General features: G+C 45.6%; 1 protein-coding gene across 3 annotated transcripts in view; it reads left to right on the forward strand.

The window, feature by feature from the left end:
- The window catches only part of LOC140898625 (transient receptor potential cation channel subfamily V member 6), an 87,895-nt gene that overhangs the window by 50,495 nt on the left and 13,139 nt on the right, over window positions 1-24,261 (forward strand). For 2 of the 3 annotated variants that reach the window (XM_073312712.2, XM_073312719.2), the window contains 10 exons: window positions 11,274-11,372; window positions 12,211-12,386; window positions 13,050-13,196; window positions 14,628-14,840; window positions 15,751-15,837; window positions 15,919-15,995; window positions 16,161-16,326; window positions 17,443-17,509; window positions 18,512-18,780; window positions 19,206-19,312. In XM_073312712.2, coding sequence (XP_073168813.2) covers window positions 11,274-11,372; window positions 12,211-12,386; window positions 13,050-13,196; window positions 14,628-14,840; window positions 15,751-15,837; window positions 15,919-15,995; window positions 16,161-16,326; window positions 17,443-17,509; window positions 18,512-18,780; window positions 19,206-19,312 — 1,408 coding nt within the window. Of the gene's footprint in view, window positions 1-11,273; window positions 11,373-12,210; window positions 12,387-13,049; window positions 13,197-14,627; window positions 14,841-15,750; window positions 15,838-15,918; window positions 15,996-16,160; window positions 16,327-17,442; window positions 17,510-18,511; window positions 18,781-19,205; window positions 19,313-23,242; window positions 23,866-24,261 lie in introns of those variants that run through there. The other variant, XM_073312728.2, reaches the window with a different exon arrangement.

The following is a 24,261-nucleotide window of genomic DNA, read 5'->3' on the forward strand; positions in this document are numbered from 1 at the left end:
TTTGTACACGATTTGTTGCAATTGTCTAACAATGGCAATATTCATTATATAAATGGTCATGTTTCTATCATACAGCATCACAATACTAAATTAACATAATTATAAACTATCCAGAGCTATCAAATACTTCATTTCCCAATATTACATCAGCCTTGGAGAGAATGTAAGATTAGGTCCAGGAATAGGCGCTTGGTATGGCATGTGACAAACAAGTGGATAAATCCATGATGCATTCACTAGTCCAAAAGTTGGATTTAGACACTTATAAGTAGGTGTTCCTAATCGTTCATATGTCAGTGGGACTCTTCTCTCGCTGGTCAGGTGACTTCACATGTTAGTGGATTGTCTGGTGATCTGTCCTCTTGTGCAGTGCTTGTTTCAGGTTCCATGGTCTCATTTTGGCATTCATGTTTCTCTACAGCAGCTGTGAATGTCATATCACCCCACTCAGCTGCTTTCAAGTTTACAGAATCAACTACATCCTCATTTCCCAGGAATTGAGGGTCTGTACTATGGGCAGTATCTGGAACCATCACGTAATGTGGTTCATCTTCACCCTCACTGCTGTCCTTTTGTTATCTCTTATTGCACTAGCTTGCCTTGTTTTCTGTGTCTTATCATAGAATATCAGGGTTGGAAGGGACCTCAGGAGGTCATCTAGTCCAACCGCCTGCTCAAAGCAGGACCAATTCCAGGCCTAGATCCCTAAATGGCCCCCTCAGGGATTGAACTCATAACCCTGGGTTTAGCAGGCCAATGCTCAAACCACTGAGCTATCCCTCCCCGCCTGCGGTGGGTTAGAGGATGGAATTATATCCCTAAGTAAGAAGTCACAGGAAAGTAAAAGATTGCAGTGAAGAGCTCTAACATATCCTTTTACATCTTCTGCTTTTACTTCATAGACTGAACTATCCCCTTTCCTTTGAAGTACTACATGAATCTTATCTTCCCACTAGGATCTTAATTTGCCTTTTCCTCCTTTCTCTGAAAGGTTCCTGACAAGTACTCTGCCACTTGGTAAGAGAGCAGCACCATGCACTTGTGGAACTCTTGGATTTGACTAATAAGTCAAATGGATGGACTGTATGTTAGACGTTTTAATATAAATGTTGGGACAACATCACATTTACAATGTGTTGTCTTGTGGTTTCGTAAGAAGGAGGCACAGTCTGGATGTAGAAGTAAGGCTTTATTAGAACTAAAACAGAAGTACATAAAACAAAGGGAAGCCATGTGCTCCTAGCTGTGTAGCTGGTGAAGCTGACTCTGGAGTGCCTCCAGCCAGTTCTCACTGGCCCCAATCCAGTTCCCGTTAACATGTGCTCTGCTCTTAAAGGCCCAGTACATGCTCCTAACATTTGAGGGGGGAGTGTAGCACGCACAAACGAATGTCAGAATTAGATTTACCTTTGCCCTTTAAGAAGCTCTTTCGCGGCAGCAAGCACTGGGAGGGAGGGGGGAAAAGCGGGCACATGGCGTGCTCATGGAGGAGGCGGAGTGGAGGCAGAGCTGGAGCGGGGGCAGGAAGCTGTCAGTGGGTGCAGAGCACCTACCAATTTTTCCCCATGGGTGCTCCAGTCCCAGAGCACCCACGGAGTTGGTGCCTATGCACCCACCTATAACGAACCCCCTGGGTCCAAGCCATTTGGCTATTATAGCTAGGTGTTTGTTGTAGCAAAAGAGAGGGAGGGCAGAGCTCCTCCAGCCCCGGGGCCACAGCGTTCGCAATGTCACAGAGCTCCTCACCACCCCAATGTGCCCCCTACCTCCCCTTCACCTGGACCACCTTGGCGAGCCCTCTTCACCCAGAACCTCTCCCCACTGAACCCCAACCAGCTGTACCTGGACCCCCACCCCACTAAGTTCTCCTGGATCCCCCCTGCTGAGTCCCCTACACTCAGACTGCACCAATGAGCCCCACTACTTTTGCCTAGACCCCTTTCAGAATCCCATTGCCCCTGCACCCAGAACCCCCGAACCAGACTCTGTGCATTCAGATCCTGCCCCCACCCAGACACCTCGCTCAGCTGCCCACACCCAGATTGCACCACACAGAACCCTCTCATCCTACACCTGGATCCCCCCACACTTGGATCCTGCTGGGCTGAGCCTGCCTGCCCACACCTGGTGCACCTAGCATGGAGGGGCAGGGCCCCAGGGTGTTTCTGGGGCAGGCCCGGCCCTTGCATTGTGTCAGGGTTGGGTGCAGCCTCACCACAGAGTCCATGTCCTGGGGAGGGCTGCAGGGTGATTTCCCACCTCCATGCAGCCAGTGGCCTGTGCTCCCCACTGCCATGCTGGAGGCTCCACATTTATTTATTGACAAATAAAATTTGCAGAATTTTAAAATATTGTGTGCAGAATTTTTATTTTTTTTGGCTCAGAATTCCCTCAGGAGCAGCAACTGCAGGCTGCTCCTGGTAAATCAGATGCAGTATCAGCTTTATCTCTGCTTTTCCTATACCACATCCTGACTCTGCCAGATTGCCTGCAACAACACATCTTCTTCTCTGGGCTTGCTTCATGTCTGCATGACTGCTCATACCATTATCAGTTCTTTTGTCACAGTCCTGGACAGGTTTCAGAGTAACAGCCGTGTTAGTCTGTGTTTGCAAAAAGAAAAGGAGTACTTGTGGCACCTTAGAGACTGTGCTGGAAATGGCCCAACTTAATGATCACTTTAGATAAGCTATTACCAGCAGGAGAGTGAGTTTGTATGGGGGTGGGGGAGGTGAGAAAACCTGGATTTGTGCTGGAAATGGCCCACCTTGATTATCACGCACATTGTAGGGAGAGTGGTCACTTTGGATAAGCTATTACCAGCAGGAGAGTGAGTTTGTATGTGTGGTTTTTTGGAGGGGGGTGAGGGAGTGAGAGAACCTGGATTTGTGCTAGAAATGACCCACCTTGATTATCATACACATTGTAAAGAGAGTGGTCACTTTGGATGGGCTATTACCAGCAGGAGAGTGAGTTTGTGTGTGTGTGTGGGGGGGGGGGGGCGGAGGGTGAGAAAACCTGGATTTGTGCTGGAAATGGCCCAACTTGATGATCACTTTAGATAAGCTATTACCAGCAGGACAGTGGGGTGGGAGGGGGTATTGTTTCATGGTCTCTGTGTGTATATAATGTCTACTGCAGTTTCCACGGTATGCATCTGATGAAGTGAGCTGTAGCTCACGAAAGCTCATGCTCAAATAAATTGGTTAGTCTCTAAGGTGCCACAAGTCCTGGACAGCCTGCTTTAATATGTTAATTTCAGCTATCACATCTTAGATTGCATCAATACTAGCCTTTAGTTCCCTTACCTCATTGATCAGTATGGGAGACTCCTTTTCCTTTGGGAGGAAGTGTTGCTTTACTCTCTGATCAGTGCTCTGTGTATAGGACGACCGAACAGAATTATATGCAACTGCCGTAGCACATACGCCTCCATTCCCCAGCTTCTGCTCTCTCTCTATCTGATCATTTACAAAAGTGTGCAGCTTCTCAAACAAGGTCTCATCTGCAACCTGATTATCTTTTAAATAAAGTTGAATCACAGTCTGAATATTGTCATTCTGCAGTCCTGTCAGGACTGTATGGAGGAACATGTTTTGTACAAAGACAAGGTCATTTCTTAGGTCAGAGTCAGCTTCTTGTCAGGCTGGCAAACATTATGTCTCAAATCAAGGGCTCAGACTAGGAAATCCAGAGGTGTCTGTTTTGGCTCTTGTGTTGCTCTTGAGAGCTGCAGGTAAAGTTCAATGGCACATTTTCTTGATTATAGGTTTCAGAGTAACAGCCGTGTTAGTCTGTCTTCACAGTTAAGATGCATCCGATGAAGTGAGCTGTAGCTCACGAAAGCTCATGCTCAAATAAATTGGTTAGTCTCAAAGGTGCCACAAGTACTCCTTTTCTTTTTTCTTGATTATAGGATCTTAAGATACCCCTCAGTTTTGGCAGGCTCAGATTAGTTTTTCTCTCCAAGTAGCCCCTGAAGCTCCGTGCTGGGCAAAGAGCCCCGATCACATATTTTCTGCCTCAGTGTACCCCGTTTGAGTCCCACTTTCAATTGATTGGCTTAACCTGTCCTTTTGGTGGAAATTCCCAATCTTCTCTGTAGGTTTAAAGTCTTTCTTTAAAATTGCTTTTGTTTTCTGTGGTAGGCTGACAGATTTGACAACAGGGGGCTGGTTTTAATTTTTTTCATCATTTCATTCTATTTTAATTTTTCACTTTACCGTTTCTGAATGGTCTTTCATCAGTTTTTCCCATTTGCTTCTCCATTGCTGTGAGGTGTAAAATCTTATCTTTTAATGACAGCAGTGCAGACACTTCCTGATCTTCCAACTCATCCTGCTCATGTAAATTGCTTCTTCTATATTTGACTAAAGCAAAATGACATTTAGCTGCAGTTTCACTCTGACTTGACCCAGAAATACCCAGAGAGTCACAAACTTCTCTTAAAACTTCATCCTTTAGCAGGTATTAAAGGGCTCCTATGTCCATGTGAAGGTCCTCTAACTCCCCCCGCCAGAGTACTTACAAACCATTAAATCTCCCCTAGCAGCTATTCCTGGAACAGTCTACAAAAGATTCAGGTTCAGGTTTGTCTCTTAGGGTAGGTTTGCATAGCCAAAAAAAAAAAAAAAAAAGGAAAAGGAAAAGAAAAAAAACTGCAGCAGCAAGTCTCAGAGCCCAGGCCAATTGACTCTGCCTCATGGAGCTTGAGGTGCAGGGCTAAAAATAGTAGTGTAGAAGTTCAGGCTTAGGCTGGAAGGGGGAGGGTCTCAGAGCCCAGGCTCCAGCCCTAGCCCAAACAGCTACACCAAGGGTCCCCAGACTTTTCATGGCAGTGCCCTCCCTTACCCCTGTCCACACCCCCCTTCCCAAGAGCCGGGCCGCGGCTAGGGGTGTGTGTGGACAGGGTAAGGGGGCTGCGGCTGGGGCCGCAACAGCTGGGGGCAGGTTTGGGTCTGGGTCCAGGAGTCCCAAGACTGGCCAATCAACTCCCAGAAAATGGAAGTCACTCCCTGGTTCAAGTACAGCTGCTTGGCACTTAATACTTCCATTTTATTCTGACCGCTGAGTGAACCTTCTGCTGTATTTGTTATGGCCACCAACATGAAGAAGTCCTTGCTAGTTGGTCACAGGTGCACAGCCAGATTTTGGTGAATCTCTGGTGCAGTGGTTCTCAACCTATTTATCTTTGTGGCCCACAAAATATTTCCTGGGCCATAGGTTGAGAACTACAGTGCCCCACACTTAAGCCCACCCGCAAACTATTATGCCTAGTGTCCTCTGCCCAGAGACCCCTCCACAGAGTGGGACCAAGAGCAGAGAGCGGGGTGCGGGGCCCTGGCACAATTTGGAAACCCCATTTTCTCAAAACCAGCAGATACTTTTGGAATATCTTTTATGATCGCCACCTTGGAGTAAACCACACACCTGATTGCCTCTGCCACCACTTTACCCTCAGTTGACTTTGCAATGCTGAACTGGTTAGCAATCGGCCTGTAGCATTGTGGGGTAGCCAGCTTCCAGACAATTACGGCAACCCACTTCTGGATTGGTATTGGCCGCCCCCATATGTGTGTCCTGATGCTGGAGGGTCGGAGCAAGCTGCTCACAAAGCTCCAGAAACATAACTTTCTTCATGCAAAAGTTCTGGACCCACTACTGGTTGTCCCAGATCCACATGACCATGTGGTCCCACCAGTCTCTGCTTGTGGCCCAGTCTGTACTTGTGGATCCAGAAGTGCCAGTCTACACAGGTGGCATCAGTGGCTATCCTGAGAGTTGTAAGCAGCATCAGCTAGTTCAAGTCCTCAATGTCTGTGTCCTCTTCCTCCTCCGACTCCTCCTCCAGATGCCTTTGGTGGGTCAGGAAATGCTGCTCGAATGTCCACCAGCATCTCATTGAAGCTCTGCCCATTTAGTGAAACAGGAGTGAAAACACAAGCAAGAGAAGCTCTTCAAATGGTGACTCCGCCATGATGCTGTCTCTGGTTGCCCAGAACATGCAGACCCAAAATACGGCTCAGCAAGATGTTGGGAACTTGGTGGGCTGTGACAGCTTCTTGTAACATGCAAGATGGACAGTCAAGTTTTCCCACACTGCACTATAATCTAGGGGCTAGAGTGGCCACAGCTGGGAGGGTTGGGGAGAGCACCAGGCAGCCTGGGATAGATGGTTTGACTCGGGTGCTGCAGTGTGGATGCTGGATCTCCAGATTTGGGGCCCAGATCCACAAATTGTAAATCTGTGGTCACCAATGTGTGTGGATGCTCAAGCCCTGGGCTTGCAAACCCAGGGTGTGCGGATTCGAGTCCCACTAACTGTGGGCTTACATGGCAGAGTAGACATACCCTGGGAACACTCACAGCTCTGCTGTTGCCATGCAACCAGAGCTATCCCCTTTAATGCCTTCAGCAGACTTTCAGTCCTTAAAGAGTCAAGGCACAGGTAAATGTAACCCTGATGTGCCCTTATGGGTGCTACACCATCATTTGTAAATGCTTCACATTGGACCATTTTAGCAGAAACATCCAACTAATGTGTTAATCCCAAATTGCCTCCTACTCCTTCCCAGGTGGTCAGATCCCCAGTTGCTTCCTACCCAGCTGTTAAAACCTCCAGCTTCCCCCAGCACCCTCTCCTATATAGTTACACAATACAAAATTCTGCAATACACTGAAAGTAATAAAAAGTAAGGGCACCATGACATGAATGAAGTTTCATGTCAAAGGGGCAGAGTATGTGCACATCCCTCTTATTGAGTAGTATTTTACTTCACAGATGGCCCTATTGATTTCAGTGGAGCTACACGTGGAGCAAGATACTATTCAGTGTGTGTAAGGAATTCACAGACTGGGTCCCCAAAATAATCCAAAGGGCTCGGTGCTCATGGCATTATTTTTTCAATGAACATGTCCATTTAAAAACAACATGATCTGATGCTGCCACAGAATTTCCCTTTTGCTGAACAATAGGCCTGCAAAAACCTGAGGGCCTTGCCACAGAGTACTTGGGTTTGTCTGTCAGCCATCTTTCTGTCTCTCTTATTCATCTCTCTTTCTTCCATCCATTCATATCTCTTTCTCTTTCTGGCTAGCATCTATGCCATCTCATCTTAATGCCATAGATCATCTCATTAATGATCTGGAGGTTGGCGTGGATTGCACCCTCAGCAAGTTTGCAGATGACACTAAACTGGGAGGAGTGGTAGAAATGCTGGAAGGTAGGGATAGGATACCTAGGGACCTAGACAAATTAGAGGATTGGGCCAAAAGAAATCTGATGAGGTTCAACAAGGACAAGTACAGAGTCCTGCACTTAGGACGGAAGAACCCCATGCACCGCTACAGACTAGGGACCAAGAGGCTAGGCAGCAGTTCTGCAGGAAAGGACCTAGGGGTTAAAGTGGACGAGACGCTGGATATGAGTCAACAGTGTGCCCTTGTTGCCAAGAAGGCTAACGGCATTTTGGGCTGTATAAGTAGGAGCATTACCAGCAAGTCAAGGGACGTGATCATTCCCCTCTATTGGGCATTGGTGAGGCCTCGTCTGGAGTACTGTGTCCAGTTTTGGGCCCCACACTACAAGAAGGATGTGGAAAAATTTGACACAGTCCAGCGAAAGGCAACAAAAATGATTAGGGGACTGGAACATATGATTTAGGAGGAGAGGCTGACGGAACTGGGATTATTTAGTCTGCAGAAGAGAAGAATGAGGGGGGATTTGATAGCTGCTTTCAACTACCTGAAAGGACATTCCAAAGAGGATGGATCTAGACTGTTCTCAGTGGTAGCTGATGACAGAACGAGGAGTAATGGTCTCAAGTTGCAGTGGGGGAGGTTTAGGTTGGATATTAGGAAAAACTTTTTCACTAGGAGGGTGGTGAAGCACTGGAATGCGTTACCTAGGGAAGTGGTGGAATCTCCTTCCTTAGAGGTTTTTAAGGTCAGGCTTGAGAAAGTCCTGGCTGGGATGATTTAGTTGAATATTTGTCCTGCTTTGAGCAGGGGGTTGGACTAGATGACCACCTGAGGTCCCTTCCAACCCTGCTATTCTATGATTCTATGATCATATGATCTCATCTCATCCCATCCTCCTTGAAGCATGTGCCCAGTAGACAGAGGAATTGTTAAAGAGACTCCATAGGGGATAACTAAGAATAAAGGGGTGAAATTTAGCAATGAGAAAATGTAGGCTGAATACCAGGAAACATTTCTGAAAAGCAAAAATATTTCCCCTGTGAGATTAGCAGAAGCCTCAAAGCAGGAGTCACTTAAAACTAAAAGGATAACATCTCAGATAATAAGAAAAAAACTGGAGCAGAATAGCATTCCGTATATTTGGTACTAAGTGGGGCTATCTCTTAACAGGAGACTGGTCTGTTTCTTGAGCAGAATGCTGGGAACATTTCTGTTTCTGGCTGGGCTTGGGGACATGGGGTATAGATAAGATGTGACCTAATAGTCCTGGGACCTTACAATTCTGGCTAACCTACAGGAAAGGAGTGGCTCCTTTATTTCAGAAACTTTGTGCTGTTCAATGGAACTTCCCAGGCAGGAAATTCCCTGCAGCATAGATGGAATGTTAAGGCTACAGGATTGTAGCAGGCCTTTTCCATATCCAAATCCTATGATCCACTTCAGGAGTATTCTTGTATTTAAAGATTGATTTTTCCTTTGAGATTTTGCTGGGCCAGAGCCTCAGGTGACATAAATTAGAGTAGCACAACCATTCTATGATACTCATTTCTGACTGTAATTAAACTGTATCTAGCAGAGAAATTTACTTTTTTTTTTTTTTTAAATGAGCTTTCATTAATTTTCACTTAGAGTAGTTTGAAACACTCTGGAGAGGAGTATGTGACTGTGGGTTGAGGAGGTTGGCTCAGGGTTCTGCTTTCCCCATGCAGTTTTACTCCTGATTAAATCAAAATCCACACCCACTGAAACTTGGCGTCTTTGAGCTTTTAGCCCCAAAGGGTTTTTAATATTCTCTTGTATATCTGCCTGGCTATTGTTTAATTACAGAGTGGGGAAAGCAAGAGCACTTCAAAAATAAAGGTAATAATCTCCCCATGCGATTGCTTTTAAAAAAACAGAGATAGATTTAGATAGAAACTTTTCAAACAAAATGTATCAGGTATGATTCTGCTCTCATTCATATGCGTGTAAATTGGAAGAAGCTCCACTTAGGTCAGAGTATTTTAGTTCTTGCTTTAGATAGGGCAACTTTTGCTCTTTCTGGGTGAAATTCAACCTTGTGAATAGGGCCAGTATAAGACTGGTGTACTCCTTACATTCCACTTAGGCCATGTCTACACTAGCACTTCTGTCGGCAAAACTTTTGTCACTTAGGGGTGTGAAAAAACACCCTGTGTGACATAAGTTTTGCTGGTATAAGAACTCGTGTGCACAGCGCTGTGTCAGTGGGGGGATGCTTTCCCACCGACATAACTATTGCCACTTGTTGAGCTGATTTTATTACTCTCTCCTGTTGGCATGCCGTTGCTACATGAGCGCTCTTACAATGGCACAGCTGTATTGGTACAGCTGTGCTTCTGTAAGCTTGTAAGTGTAGGCATGGCCTTACACTCTATTTTGCAGGCTTAACTGAGACTGAAGTAGTGCATGGGCACTGTGCTGTTTCTCTGCACAGAAGTGCATTTCACCTTCTGTTCACATTAAGTTTATACTTCCCCTTTTGACCTATTTTATTCTGTTCACTCATGGACTCATAGAATCATGGAAATGCAGGGCCGGAGGGGATCTTGATCAGGACCAAGTAAATCTCGAGCATCCTTGACAGTTGTTTGTCCAACCTGTTATTAAAAATGTCCAGTGATGGGGATTCCACATACTCCCTTGGAAGCCTGTTCCAAAGCTTAACTACTTTTATAGTTAGAAAGTTTTTCCTAATATTTAACATAAAACTCCCTTGCTGCAAATTAAGCCAATTACTTCTTGTCCTATCTTCAGTGGACCTGGAGATATAACAGCCCTTAACACATTTGGAGACTATTATCAGGTCCCACCTCAGTCTTCTTTTCCCCAAAACTAATCGTGCCAAGTTTTTCTAACTTTTCCTCATAGGTCAGGTTTTCTAAACCTCTGATAATTTTTGTGGCTCTCCTCTGGACTCTCCAATTTGTTCACATCTTTCCTAACACATGGTGCCCAAAAATGGACACAGGACTCCAGCTGAGGCCTTTCCGGTGCTGAGTAGAGTGGGACAATCACCTCCCATATCTTATCCACGACACTTCTGTTAATACACCCCAGAATGATATTAGCCGTTGTCACAACTGCATCACACTGTGGACTCATATTCTGCTGTCATCCTAAGCAATTTCTCTTCCTCCATGGTGTTTTCCACTTCAGACCCTTATAAACAGTTATTATGTCCTCTCTTTGTTTTCCTTTAACTCCACTGTACAGCTCCTATTTAACTATTGTAATCTTTCTTCATAAGCAATCTCTCCATTCCCTTAAAGGTGTGCTGAAAACATTGTCTGTGACCATTTTGTTTCTGTAGTATGCATGAAGCGGGAGGCCTGAGAGAGTTTGTTTTAACTCAGGGTTAGATGCGGCTCGCGCTGACTCACTGCTATACGGCCTCCTCTAAATCCCAGCTCTTCAGCTGCCAGCTCATGCAAGATGTCCCTACGTGTCTTCTCAGGTGTGAGCAAACCAGCCCTCCTCCGCCCACTCCACTGCCTTCCCATTCATTGTGGGATCCAGCTCCAACTGGATCCAGTTCCAAATTGTCCTCCTGAGTTTTAAAACTCTTCGTGGATTTTCCCCACTCAGTGTTGCAGAGCTAGTTTCTCTACCCAACCCCAGACCCTCCCTGCTCCCTCTAGCTGTGTGACATAAGCCTTCCCTTTCCCTCTTCTCATTGTTTTAGTTTCACTTTGTTGGTTCAGGACCCTTCTCCTCTGTGGCTTCCTTCTCCTCTGTGGCTTCTTCCATGTGGAACAGCCTCCCTGGATCTCTTTGCCTCATTCATTATCCCGCTCTTTTAAAAATCCTGTCAGCAAACACGTCTCCTTTGCCTTGCTTAGGCAGTACCTCCTGATTTCTGTGCTCCCCTCCCTGTTGGGTACCTCTGCAAAGCATTTGGAATACAGTTTACATGGGTTTTTTACATAAAGATGTGTGTGTGTGTGTGTGTGTATAAGGGATGTGTTTAGTGGTCTGGGTTTTTTGCCCTCTTTTCGTCTCCTCTCTTTAACTCCATATTATGTATTCCCTTGTCTCCATTCCTTTCTCTTCAGGGGAGCACATCTTATCCTTCGCAGCCTGTGTAGGAAGTGAGGAGATCGTCCGGTTGCTCATCAAACATGGAGCCAACATCAGAGCACAAGACTCCTTGGGTAAGAGCTCTTCAGTGGCTTCTTTCAAGGTGCTGTGCGAATGGTGTGGTACCAAATGATGGTACCTTTGTGGGACTGTGTCTGAAGTTGGTCAACTCACTTTAAGAAAGGTTCTGGTGAGACTGAGAAGGTCCAGTGAAGGGCAACAAAGGGACATAGCAATATGGTATCGTAATGTACTCAGCAGCAAGCAGTCCCTCCCATAAGAGCATAGTCCAGGCTTTAGGGAGACCCTGTGTGGTGACAGTAGGCTGCAAAGGCTGTGTCTGAGAGCCAGAAAGAGAGAGAAAGCCACAGGGTCCATCTGTGTGCATCAGTCTCATTAAAAAATCCCCTTTGTGTTCATTACAGCTGAGACCTGTCTCTCCTCTGCAGTGAGACACACCACGGGCAGGATTTACATAGGAAATGAGATGGCCAGAACTAGTGTTTCAAAATTATGAAAGATGCTAACTTGAATCCCAGGGAAAAACATCCCAGTTGGTGAGGTGGTAATATCAGAGCTGGCTAGCTGGAACAATGGTCTGTTCCAGGATGACTAGTTCTATACTGGAACCTTAAATAGACTTTTGCCTAGATAAAATACGACACCAGCTGTCTTTTATTATTCAGTTTTCTGTGGATTGAAGGACTTTAGATGCGGGCTACTTTTCCTTAATTGTCAAGTGGGGCTGTTCATACTGTGCAGAGCCACACAGAATACTAATGGAAAACCCTCTTGTACAGAGGCTGAGCAAGGTCTGTATATTGACTGTCTGAGAGTCTGTCAAGATTGGGAGGTGATTTGTGTTTCCCATTTTACCAGTTATCTCATCCCTCTGTCTCTCTCTCCACACAGGGAACACTGTTCTCCACATCCTGGTTCTCCAACCCAACAAGATTTTTGCCTGCCAGATGTACAACTTCCTTCTCTCCTATGACAAGAGCGAAAGGGAGCTGGGAGCCCTGGACTTAATCCCTAACAACAAGGGGCTCACTCCATTCAAGCTAGCTGGGGTTGAGGGCAACACTGTGGTGAGTTTGTGTGCAGCACTTGGCTTTCATAGTTGCTGATGTTGCTGAGGCATGTCTCCGTCTGAAGGATCCCAAAGCACTTTCCAGATATCACTCCAAAATGCAGCTGCCTCTGGGGTGGCACACAGCAACTGCTCTGTGTCAGTAACACTACAGGGGAGTGTTGCTGGAGGGGAGCTGTAATATTCTCCACTGACAGTTCAGGGGAAAATGCTGGAAGACCAGCTCAGTGCTGATTGAGAGAGAAGAGCACCACCTCCTGCCTCATCAGCACCATAGTACCAGGCTGAGGTGGAGACTTAGAAAAGGAAACATCACCTACCGAGTCACCTGCACCATGGCATTTAACACTGTGCTGGGGCTTAGGGTCAGTACTAACTTAGAAAGGAGAGCACCCCCTACTGAACCAGTAATACCTATAGCACATAGGTCTTCCATCCGAGTTTTGACCCATCCCACATTTGCTTGGCTTGAGAATTAATAAGATCACAGTCCAACCCCCTCTCTGCAAGGTTTCTGTAGACAAGTGTTTTCGGAGCTGAGTTGGAAGTAGGGGTGCAGGTGATTTCAATGTCCTGGGATACTGGTGCTGGTGGTGATGGGTGGTTTGGGCAAATGTGTACAGCCTTCCATGAGCCCAGCTCTGCCCTTCTTGCCAATCAGATGTTCCAGCACCTTATGCAGAACAGAAAGCACATCCAGTGGACCTTCGGCCCCCTGGTCTCTACCCTGTATGACCTCACAGAGATCGACTCCTGGGGAGATGACCAATCTCTCTTGGAACTCATTGTCACCACCAAGAAAAGAGAGGTATGTTGGTGTGACAAACTGGGGGGTCTGTTTGTATCACTTCTGAGTTGTGGATGACTTTATGAAATTGTATTTTGAAATTACTATGTCCTGGAAAAAAGCCTATATGGATGTGGATCCCCCAAGAGTTAGCAGGGTTGTGGCATTTTTCTCTGCCAGGCCAGATCATGGTGAATGATCAGAACTCAAAATAAAACACCTTGGGACAATAGGTTTGCACACCCTGAGAGAGGTGGCTTCCTCCTTGTGTCTGAAGGGAGGGGGTTTGGGAGTAATGGAGGATTACCAGAAGGCAGAACAAAAGAAGCAGGTGACCCCAGCAGGAGTCTATAAAGGGACACCACAAGAGGAACAGGGAAAGAGACAGCCATTTTGCAGCAAAGAAAGATTAGGGAGGCTGCTGAAAGGGTAGGACACACAAGGGCCTGGAGGACCCTGCCTGCCTACCTGCCAGAACACAGATGATCCCTCAGGGACTCCCAAAGGGAGGGTGAGCTAGGGAGGGGCATTGTGTTTAGGATGTTTTATTGTGTGGTATGATCTGTACTGTCCTGTGCTTCATCTACTAAGTAAAGAGCATCAATTTGGTAGATTGAACAAAGTGTGCATGTGTTGATTGCTTCGTAATTACTGCATGCCCCTGAAGGAGTTAAACTGTAAACCAGATGTTCACACCTGATGGGTAGAGTCCAGGGAGAGGGGTGTGTTTGAGTACTGCGGAGTCAGAAGGATCAGCTCTGGATCCAGAACCGCTAGGAGGAGGGTGCCAGATAGAAGATCTGCACCCTGTGAATGTGCCTAGGGACCCTGAAACTGGAGTAGTGGCTGGACTCCATTCAGGTTCCAGGAGACCCAGAGTGTATAGACCAGGAAGGGGCACCCACTGGGATCTGTTGGCAAGTCAAGTTCTTGATCTGTAACCTCCCTTATAACAAGAAATTATTACAATATTCTAGAGTAATGGTCTGAAGCATTACAGCTTTCTGTAGAGACACTGCAGGGTATGGGACTATGACTGTAGTATATTACAGTATTGCCATGTGGGCATCAACCTGTCATAAGAAGAGCCTGTCATTTCTAACAGGACTGAGGTCTTTGTCTCCTCTCTTCTTCTCCTACCTTGCTCTCTTCTTTGTTATTGGCATGGCAAGGTATCCAGGTGTTTCCAGAGTGAATGCACTCTGGATGGGTATAGTGGCATTAATAGACCAGGTGGGACAAATTCTGACCCGTTCCTGCAGCCTGTCTCTGCCCATGTCCTTTGAGTCATTGCTCTGTGTTTGGCAGACAAAACGGGACAGACAAGTATTCCAGTCAGATTTGATTTAAGATATTGTGATTGTTTTCATGAACTTGGGGTGATTTGCCAGTTTGCTCTTTGGGGACAGAGAGGTGCCCTGCAATGAATGAAGTCTGGTGTTTGTCTCTCAGGCCCGTCGGATCCTGGACCTAACCCCTGTGAACGAGCTGGTGAGCCTGAAGTGGAATAAATATGGGCGTCCCTATTTCTGCATCTTGGCCTTGTTCTATGTGCTGTACATGATTTGCTTCACCATGTGCTGTGTCTACCGACCTCTAAAACGTCGACAGAGCAACAAAACACACGAAAGGGACAATACCATCTACGTCCAGAAACTGCTGCAGGTACATTGTGTACACCATTAATATCCCACAAATCTTCCCAGCTTTTTAGCCCAAAGGTCCCAAAGCACTTTACAGGCTATGTAGGCAAATGAATACCTGCAGCCATCTGCTCCCTGCAGCACAGCACCCCCAAGCAGCACGCTGGGAAGTTGGGCTCAGTACTGACTCAGAGGGGAGAGCACCTCCTATAGCACCCTTCTTATTATAATAATGCATCCTGTTTCTGGTGGTAGTGCCTAAGGGCAGCCAAGAGTGGGGCCCCCATTGTGTTGGGCAATGTACCCAAAGAGCTTACAGCCTGAAGAGACCAGACAGATGCAGGGTGGGGAAAAGGGTAGAACCCACAAGCAGAGTGAACTAGGTGGTGATGTCAAACAGTGTGTTGGTCCACTGTTTGGGGTGGGGGGATGGGTTTACTTAGGAGAGGATTAGCTACATGGAAAGGGAAGGGGAGTAAATGGGACAGAGCAGGGGAGGGGAAGGGAGGTGGACAGATGTGGGCTGGAGCTCAGTTAAAGAGACTCACTTGTTTCCCGGGGCCGATTCTTCAGGAGCGCTGGGCACCCAACTCCAGCAGAACTTAATGGGTACTGCAGGTGCTTAGCAGCTCTCAACATCAGTCCCACAGTGTCTTCAGTTGGGCACCCAAAACCTAAGGGACCCAAAAGAGGAGGCTTTGTTGGTCCAGGTGACTGTGCAGTCATCCAGTGCCAGAGCTGGGGGTAGAAACCCATGTTTCCTGATTCGCGCTGTCATGCTTGATCTTCTAGCCTAACTGCCTCTTCCGGAGACTATGGCATGAGCAATCCTGAAAGGAGAATCCTGTTTTGCTCAAACCTAGATGGGGCCTAAGAGTCCTCTCCTGGCCATGCACAGTTTGACTGAGGGGGGGCTCCTTCTCTCCTTTCAGGAATCTTATGTGACTCCCGAGGACAATCTGAGGCTGGTAGGGGAGCTGATCACGGTGATAGGAGCCATAGTAATATTGATCCTTGAGGTAAGGGAAATCAATAATATTTAATGTTCTGTGCATATGTGAACTTATTGAGCCCCAATTTGAACAGCGTATTCTTTTTAGATTCCAGATATCTTCAGAGTTGGAGTCACCAAGTACTTTGGACAAACTATTCTGGGAGGACCTTTCCACATCATCATGTGAGGTTCCCCCTCTCCTTATTTCATACAGATTTCTTTCTGGTGTGGATGGAGGTTGGAGGAATTACAGAGAGTTAGTCGTTAGGAGAGACTTGAGTGTTCGAGGTGGGAGTGTGGAGTGGAAATGTGATTCTGATCCTCCTGGCTCTGCCTTATCCTCTATAGCATCACCTATGCCTGTATGATCCTGGTGACCATGGTGATGCGTCTCACCAGCACCACTGGAGAGGTGATCCCCATGTCCTTTGCCCTGGTGCTGGGCTGGTGCAATGTCATGTACTTCGCACGAGGCTTTCAGATGCTGGGACCCTTCACCATCATGATACAGAAGGTAAGAACAACACAGCCCACTGCCTGACTGAAAGAGGGAGAGAGACTGTAATAAAGATATCAGCAAAGATGGATCCTGAGCAGCAGTTATCCAGCCATGCCATGCATCAGCATGTGCCTATGGTCATATCTTGGTCCTTCCATCAGAATGGAAACACTTTCCCAGGAGTTTCTGGCGTAGGATTCGAGTTGCTGGAGCCAGACGAGAACCCCTTTGGCCTTTATCTAGCAGGCTGTTTTAAGTGAGGTTCGTCTTTTATGTACTGAGGTAGGCCACAGACAGGACAGTGAAGGGTACAGTGGACATTAGAGACATAGAAGTCACTAAACTGGCTCAGAACATTAGTCAGTTCAGATTGGTTTCTCATCTCTGTCATACTGGTGGAACAGGCTGTAGGGTCCTCTAGTTCAATGGATGACACTGCTGGAAAAAATACTGAGCCAAGCAATTTAGTAATATTAAATATATAGATAGATTTAATTGGACTGATAGCCGTGCCTACAGTAGTATCACTGCAGCTGGGTAATCTTATCCAGACAAATTATATCTCAGTCCTTGTGCTTTAGCTGAGCAGCAGCTGGGTGGCCAAGAAGAAATCCCTGTTTTCAGTGTTTTATGGTGGACCAAGTGTATTATGGTGGTGTTCCGACTTCCCTCTGAAATATCAAGTATGAGCCATTCTGCAGCCCGGCTACTAAACGACTAGTACTACTCAAACATTTCGATAGCACTCCCATCCATAGAGCTCAGAGCACTTTCACAAAGTGAGTGTGTATCATTAGCATACAGTATTACATATCTGGAGAAACTGAGGCAAGAGAGGTTAAGTAAATTTCCCCAGCTCACACAGTAACTCCTTTGGATTAGAAATTAGATCTGCTGACTTCCAGTGTCCTGCTTTGGCTACTGGACCATGCTGTCTCCTGACTAGAAGGACTAGTGGTCTGATCCAATCTGACATGAGATACAAGACTGGATGGACCATTGCTCTGATTTGCTATGGTGGGAGGTGAGAGACCAGGATACATGGACCAGTTAGACAACAAAGCCTCAGTTTCAGGGCTGTCATTGTGAGAGAGTGGGGTCTCATGGCAGCTGCTTTTGTTTCATCTGCAGATGATATTTGGAGATCTCATGCGCTTCTGCTGGCTCATGGCAGTGGTGATACTTGGCTTTGCATCAGGTAGGTATGATGCTATACACAGTGTCTATTAATGTACAGCAAGGTGCCACAAGCCCAGTTACAAGACAGCAGGGTCACAATGGACACCCTGAGGGGCACCAGGTCTTGCAAATCCATCCACAGAATACTGGGTTTTATGGAACAGTTGTCTGGAAAGAGGGCACTCAATCCTCCAGCTCCTTCATAGCTTATATTAGAATACAATTCAAAGCTCCCAGGACTGCCCATGCTGCTGGGCTTTAAGTTGCCTGTTCCATTTTCTCCCTTCCCTTTCCCCCTGCTCCTTGCTATTCACAGTCCATGCCTTCTCCTCTTCCTGCCTTTTCCTCCCCATATCTGAGGTTTCTTCCTACGAAATTGCCCCACCCTTCTGCCAGTCTCTCTTCTCATTCACGAACTGATACATCTGCCTAGGAAGTTATTGATTCAGCCCTGAAGAGGACAGGCTGCTTGGGAGATCTCAGCAACCTGGACATGGGGAAATGTTAGGGGCTGGTGGGACTTGACCCAGTTCTGAAAAAATGTCAATATTCCACAAAGAGGAGGAGCCCACCTCTCTACTCCAGAGGGGATGGGGTGGTACTTAGTTAGTCACTCTCCCTTCAGAATTCACAGTGTTTTGTGATCAATGTAGGGCACGGTTGCCTTTTGACACAAAATAATCTCAGCCTGATGCTGCTATGTTTTTTTTATGCCTACTGGTGTCATGATGAGGGCTCTGGATACCACGTGAAGTGAGGACATAATGTTGTCCTGTTATGATTAAACAAAATGAGTCCCAAATAGCGCTCAGGACTCTTTAAGTGTCCTATGAGCTCTGTGACACAGGAAGGCCTCCCTGGAAACTGGGGCTGTCTGACTGCAGCTGGGATGCATGGCTGCCCTGGGCTAAAATCTAACTCTATACTATTTTTTCAGGCAGATGGTAGGATGGTGCAGGGCAGAGCAGAGAAAACACAGAGGCTTCCTCACTCATTTTCCCTCCTTTCCTCTCTATGCCAGCCTTTTACGTCATCTTCCAGACTGAAAACCCCGATGAGCTGGGCCACTTCTATAACTACCCCATAGCTCTCTTCAGCACCTTTGAGCTCTTCCTCACCATCATCGATGGGCCCGCCAACTATGAAGTGGACCTGCCCTTCATGTACGGCATCACCTACTCTGCCTTCGCTGTCATTGCCACCCTCCTCATGCTCAACTTGCTCATTGCAATGATGGGTGACACCCACTGGCGCGTGGCCCATGAGCGGGACGAGCTTTGGAGAGCGCAGGTGAGGGTGCTGCTCAGCCACATGTGAAGGGGCCTTAATACATAGACTCACTCTGAGCCTAGGACAGGGCAGGGTCAGGAGCTCCTATTAGGGTATGTGTATAACCCAGGAGTGATGACCGCAGAGCCTTGTGGGTTCGTCCAGTGTGGGGAGGGTTGAGTTCTTGGCAGTAGAAGGCATGTGTGTTTTTGGAGGAGGAGATCAATGAATGAAAAAACATGGAAGAGGAATGTATTTCAGCCCAGGGCAGAGGAGGGCTGAAATGGGGCCCATTGTGTAGGCACGTGTGTGGTATATCTCTCATATGTGTCTATGAGAAGTATAGATGCCATCTATGCCCCCATGATTTCCTGCTGCTTGTCCTACCCACTTCCCCGTCTCTGCACCCCTTGTTGTCTTGCCAACACCTTTTTTGTGTTTTGAAGGTTGTTGCCACTACTGTCATGCTGGAGCGGAAACTCCCACAATGCCTCTGGCCTCGCTCTGGGATATGTGGGCTGGAGTATGGCTTGGGGGACCACTGGTACCTCAGGTGAGTTCTGTGGGGCTTGCCCACATGTTGACTAAACAGAGTTGATTCTCTTGTGCAAACCTGTCAGAGAGAAAGAAGGCGTTAATCCAACCTGTTCTGGCAGTGCAGCCCCCTGTGAAAGGGAGCCATTTCAGGTGGCAATAGCCTGGGCTCTGCAACCTGAGGATGGGCAAGATCCATGGGAGAATTATAGGAATCAGAGATGGAAAAGGCTGTGAGCTCACACCTAGTCCAGCTCCCACCCACCCAATGCAGTCTATCTTCCATTGTTGTGCAGTTCAGCTTATAAATGACTCAAGTAATAAAAGCTGGACAGTGAGGCCTCACCAATGTCGAATAGAGGGGAATGAGCTGTTAGGCAGTGCTGTCTCACTGTTGAGCAGTGCTTCCAGATATGCAGCCTTAAATGTCCCCCCCAGATCCCATCCCTTCCACGAGGAAAGGAGCTCATTGTCCTCTGCACGCATGCATGTACCAGTTTGTACTATGAGTGAGGGGGAAGGAGCGTGGACTCAGGGTTCCCTGACAACTTTTGAAGCTTAAAAACTACCAAACCAACTGTCTTCAATGTTAACTTAATGTTTAGATCTCTCTGGGAAGAGAGTTCAGCAGTTCAAATGAGAAACATTTTAAATGTGCAAGTTTCCACGTGTACACAGTTAAGAAGTTGCCTACGGTGCATATCTAAGCTGGCACCTGGTTTTCTAGTGGGTGTGTCTGATTCAATTTTCAAACAGTCTTGACATATTTTTAATTAACAAAAAGTAGTTTTCTAATCAAGTAAATATTGGGCAGGTTTGATACAGTTTCTACTGGGCGTTGGATACTGTTTGGAAACAGTCATAACCTTTTGTTAATTAAAATTAATATTTCTCCAAACAAGTAAAGACACTAGTTCTCAGTGCAGACTTCATCCAGGCCAAGTTTCAAGCCACTGCTATTTTTGCTGCAGCTCTCCAAAGGAAATAATGTGTGGGGCTTTTTTAAAGGGGGGAGGAAGGGAAACAAGTTTTTTTTGTTTGTTTTTTTTCCCCATCCTGGCTGAATTTGAAAACAGCTGAAGGGATTTTGTTTTAACTTTTCAAAACAAAAGCAAAACCAAAACAACAACAAAAACACATCCACACAGAGCCTAAGCTTGGAAAACCTGGATTTGTGCTGGAAATGGCCCACCTTGATTATCATACACATTGTAAGGACAGTGATCATTTTAGATAAGCTATTACCAGCAGGAGAGTGGGGTGGGGGGAGAGCAAACCTTTTGTAGAGATAAACACCCATTTTTTCATGGTTTGTGTGTATAAAAACATCTTCTGTATTTTCCACAGTATGCATCCGATGAAGTGAGCTGTAGCTCATGAAAGCTTATGCTCAGATAAATTGGTTAGTCTCTAAGGTGCCACAAGTCCTCCTTTTCTTTTTAAGCTTGGAAAATTACAGCAGCCCTGAAGGTGAATTGTTTTGGAAAGTTATGAGCATGTGAAAACAGCGGATTATAATGGCAACTGTTTTGCAACTTTCAGTATTACAGAAGCTATTATGCACCCATTATAATTAAGGTTCTTTTGATAAGACAACATTAAGTTGAAGGTTCTGCTCAGAAAATTAACTATGTAAAAACTGCCTTTATCACTCAGCATATCTGACTCTGGTATCTATCAGATTTGCTGACTTATGGCTAAAATAAGTTTTCATTGCTTTTTACTCCTGGTTGTTTGCAGAACCAACACAGTTCAGAGAGAGGGAATTGGAACCTATTCCTTCTGGTGCAGCATTAACAGAATTGTTCATTAAGTGTCAATCTGTTACATCTGTGCAAACGTACTGATTACAATAGGGTTGCACAGATGACACAAGAGATAAAGCATGGAGGCATGTGGGTTGCCCAGGTAGAACTGAGAGCTTAATATGACCTGCAGAGCCTTTATTTCAGGTGATGATGTGTGTGAGATGGAAAGAGCCCATCTTGACTCTCAGGGCCAGACTGAAAAATGTATTTAGGTGCCTAAAGATGCAGGTAGTGGCTTAGTGGGATTTTCAAAAGAGTCTAGGTGCCTTGAAATGATGCACTTGAAAATCTCACTAGGTCATTACCTGCATCTTTAGATACCTTGAAAAATCTGGTCATTAGATTCTAGGCTAAGAGAGACTGTCAGAAACAAATGGCCTTTTACTGGTAAACTGAGTGCATTTGATCAGGAGTCTCTGAGGCCCATGATGCCATAGAGTCACTGTCAGAATAGACCTGCTCTGTGAAGCTGAATAGCAAGGGGGTTCCAGTTGCTGACTTTGGGCTTACTCCAAACTGCACTACACAAGTGCCTGAAACCATAGTGGCTGCCAGTATAGGAGCAGTATCTGTAGTTAGATTAGTTAGGGAATGGTTCACACTGGGCATCCATCTTCATTTCTTCAAGGAATAAGCTAATCAGCAGTTAGGAAAGTCAGGAAGAAATCCCCCCTCATAATATTGTATAGCTCAATCAGGAGCTGTTTGAGATAGGATCCAGCATCAGCAACTGCTAGAAAAGAAATGTGCAATAACTGAGCCACTGGGCTTTTCCAGTACACTTAAGTATAGCACCCTCCTCTCTGCACTTCATGCAGCAGAGCATAAGGGGGAGTAATTTCTCCCTACTGTCCAAGACTTGCAGGGGCATGGCCTGCAGCAATGGGCACAGAGATTTCACATCAGTTCCATACAGCAATTAAAGCAACACTGAAGCGGAACAGCCTCATGCTCAGAGCACTGTGACCCCCTGAGTGCTGGAGCATAGTGTAAAATCTTGGGGGGAGGTGCTGGGCTGGAACATGAAGGATTATGCTGCATGACTGTAGGTGTTACTCTGCCGGGCTATCCATCAATGACAGTCCACCAGTTCCTAGAGTGCTGTATGATCAAGAGAAATTGACCATGCCGGATACCTACTGCACACATCTGTGTGCATGACTCAGTGCTCCCTTCCCTCAAGGTCCCTGTTGGTATTCCCCTACCAGGGAAGGGCCAGTTCCTTCCAGACCCAAAACCTAGCTATAAGTTTAGCTCCATTTGTGTGCACAAGGATAACTTTTTGTGAAGCATTTAATCCCATTGAGATCCCATAACTGTATATACAGTAGATAATGATGGTACCGACAGAGACTAAGGGTGTGTCTTCACATCACAGTTAGCTTGAGTTATAACTCGTTACTAGAGCTGTCGATTAATCGCAGTTAACTCATGTGACTAACTAAAAAAAATCACGATTAATCGCAGTTTTAATTGCACTGTTAAACAATAGAATATCAATTGAAATTTATTAAATATTTTGGATTTTTTCTACATTTTCATGTATATTCTGTGTTGTAATTGAAATCAAAGTGTATATTATTTTTTATTATAAATATCTGCACTGTAAAAATGATAAACAAAAAAATAATATTTTTCAATTCACCTCATACAAGTACTGTAGTGCAATCTCTTTGTCACAAAACTGCAATTTACAAATGTAGATTTTTTTGTTACATACCTGCACTCAAAAACAAAACAATGTAAAACTTCAGAGCCTGCAAGTCCATTCAGCCCTACTTCTTGTTCAGCCAGTTGCTAAGACAAACAAGTTTGTTTACCTTTCCAGGATATAATGCTGCCCGCTTCTTATTTACAATGTCACCAGAAAGTGAGAACAGGAATTTGCATGGCACTTTTGTAGGTATTTACATGCCAGATAAGCAAAACATTTGTATACCCCTTCATGCTTTGGCCACCATTCCAGAGGACATGCTTCCATGCTGATGATGATCATTAAAAAAAGTATGCGTTAATTACATTTGTGACTGAACTCCTTGGAGGAGAATTGTATGTCCCCTGCTCTATTTTACATGCATTCTGCCATATATTTCATGTTATAGCAGTCTCGGATGATGACCCAGCACGTTGTTCATTTTTAGAACACTTTCACTGCAGATCTGAGAAAACGCAAACGTACCAATGTGAGATTTCTAAAGAAAGCTACAGCACTTGACCCAAGGTTTAAGAATCTGAAGAACCTTCCAAAATCTGAGAGGGACGAGGTGTGGAGCATGCTTTCAGAATTCTTAAAAGAGCAACACTCCATTGCGGAAACTACAGAACCCAAACCACCAAAAAAGAAAATCAACCTTCTGCTGGTGGCGTCTGACTCAAATGATGAAAATGAACATGCGTCGGTCTGCACTGCTTTGGATTGTTATCGAGCAGAACCTCTCATTAGCATGGACGCGTGTCCCCTGGAATGATGGTTGAAGTGTGAAGGGACAGATGAATCTTTAGTGCATCTGGCACGTGAATATCTTGCGATGCTGGCTACAACAGTGCCATGAGAATGCCTGTTCTCACTTTCAGGTGGCATTGCAAACAAGAAGCAGGCAGCATTATCTCCTGCAAATGTAAACAAACTTGTATGTCTGAGTGATTGGCTGACCAAGAAGTAGGACTGAGTGGACTTGCAGGCTCTAAAATTTTACATTGTTTTATTTTCAGTGCAGTTTTTTTTGTACGTAATTCTACATTTGTAAGTTAAACTTTAATGATAAAGAGATTTCACTACACTACTTGTATTAGCTGAATTGAAAAATACAATTTTTTTGTTTTTTTACAGAGCAAATACTTGTAGTCAAAAATAAATATAAAGTGAGCAGTGTACGCTTTGTATTCTGTGTTGTTACTGAAATCAATATATTTGAAAATGTAGAAAACATCCAAAAATATTTAAATGGTATTCTGTTATTGTTTAACAGTGTGATTAATCACGATTAATTTTTTAAATCACTTGAGAGCTCTATTGGTTACCCTTAACTTCCCTCCTGTCCACAAACAAAAATCTCTAGCTCAAATTAAGCAGTGCTGGTTGGGTTGGGTTGAAGGTCGAGTGATCTTGAGCTAGTGATGCAGTGAGGATGTAACAGCTTGAGTGACAACTCATCAGCAG

Source organism: Lepidochelys kempii, chromosome 1 (genome assembly GCF_965140285.1).
Source record: "Lepidochelys kempii isolate rLepKem1 chromosome 1, rLepKem1.hap1, whole genome shotgun sequence".
NCBI lineage: Eukaryota > Metazoa > Chordata > Testudines > Cheloniidae > Lepidochelys > Lepidochelys kempii.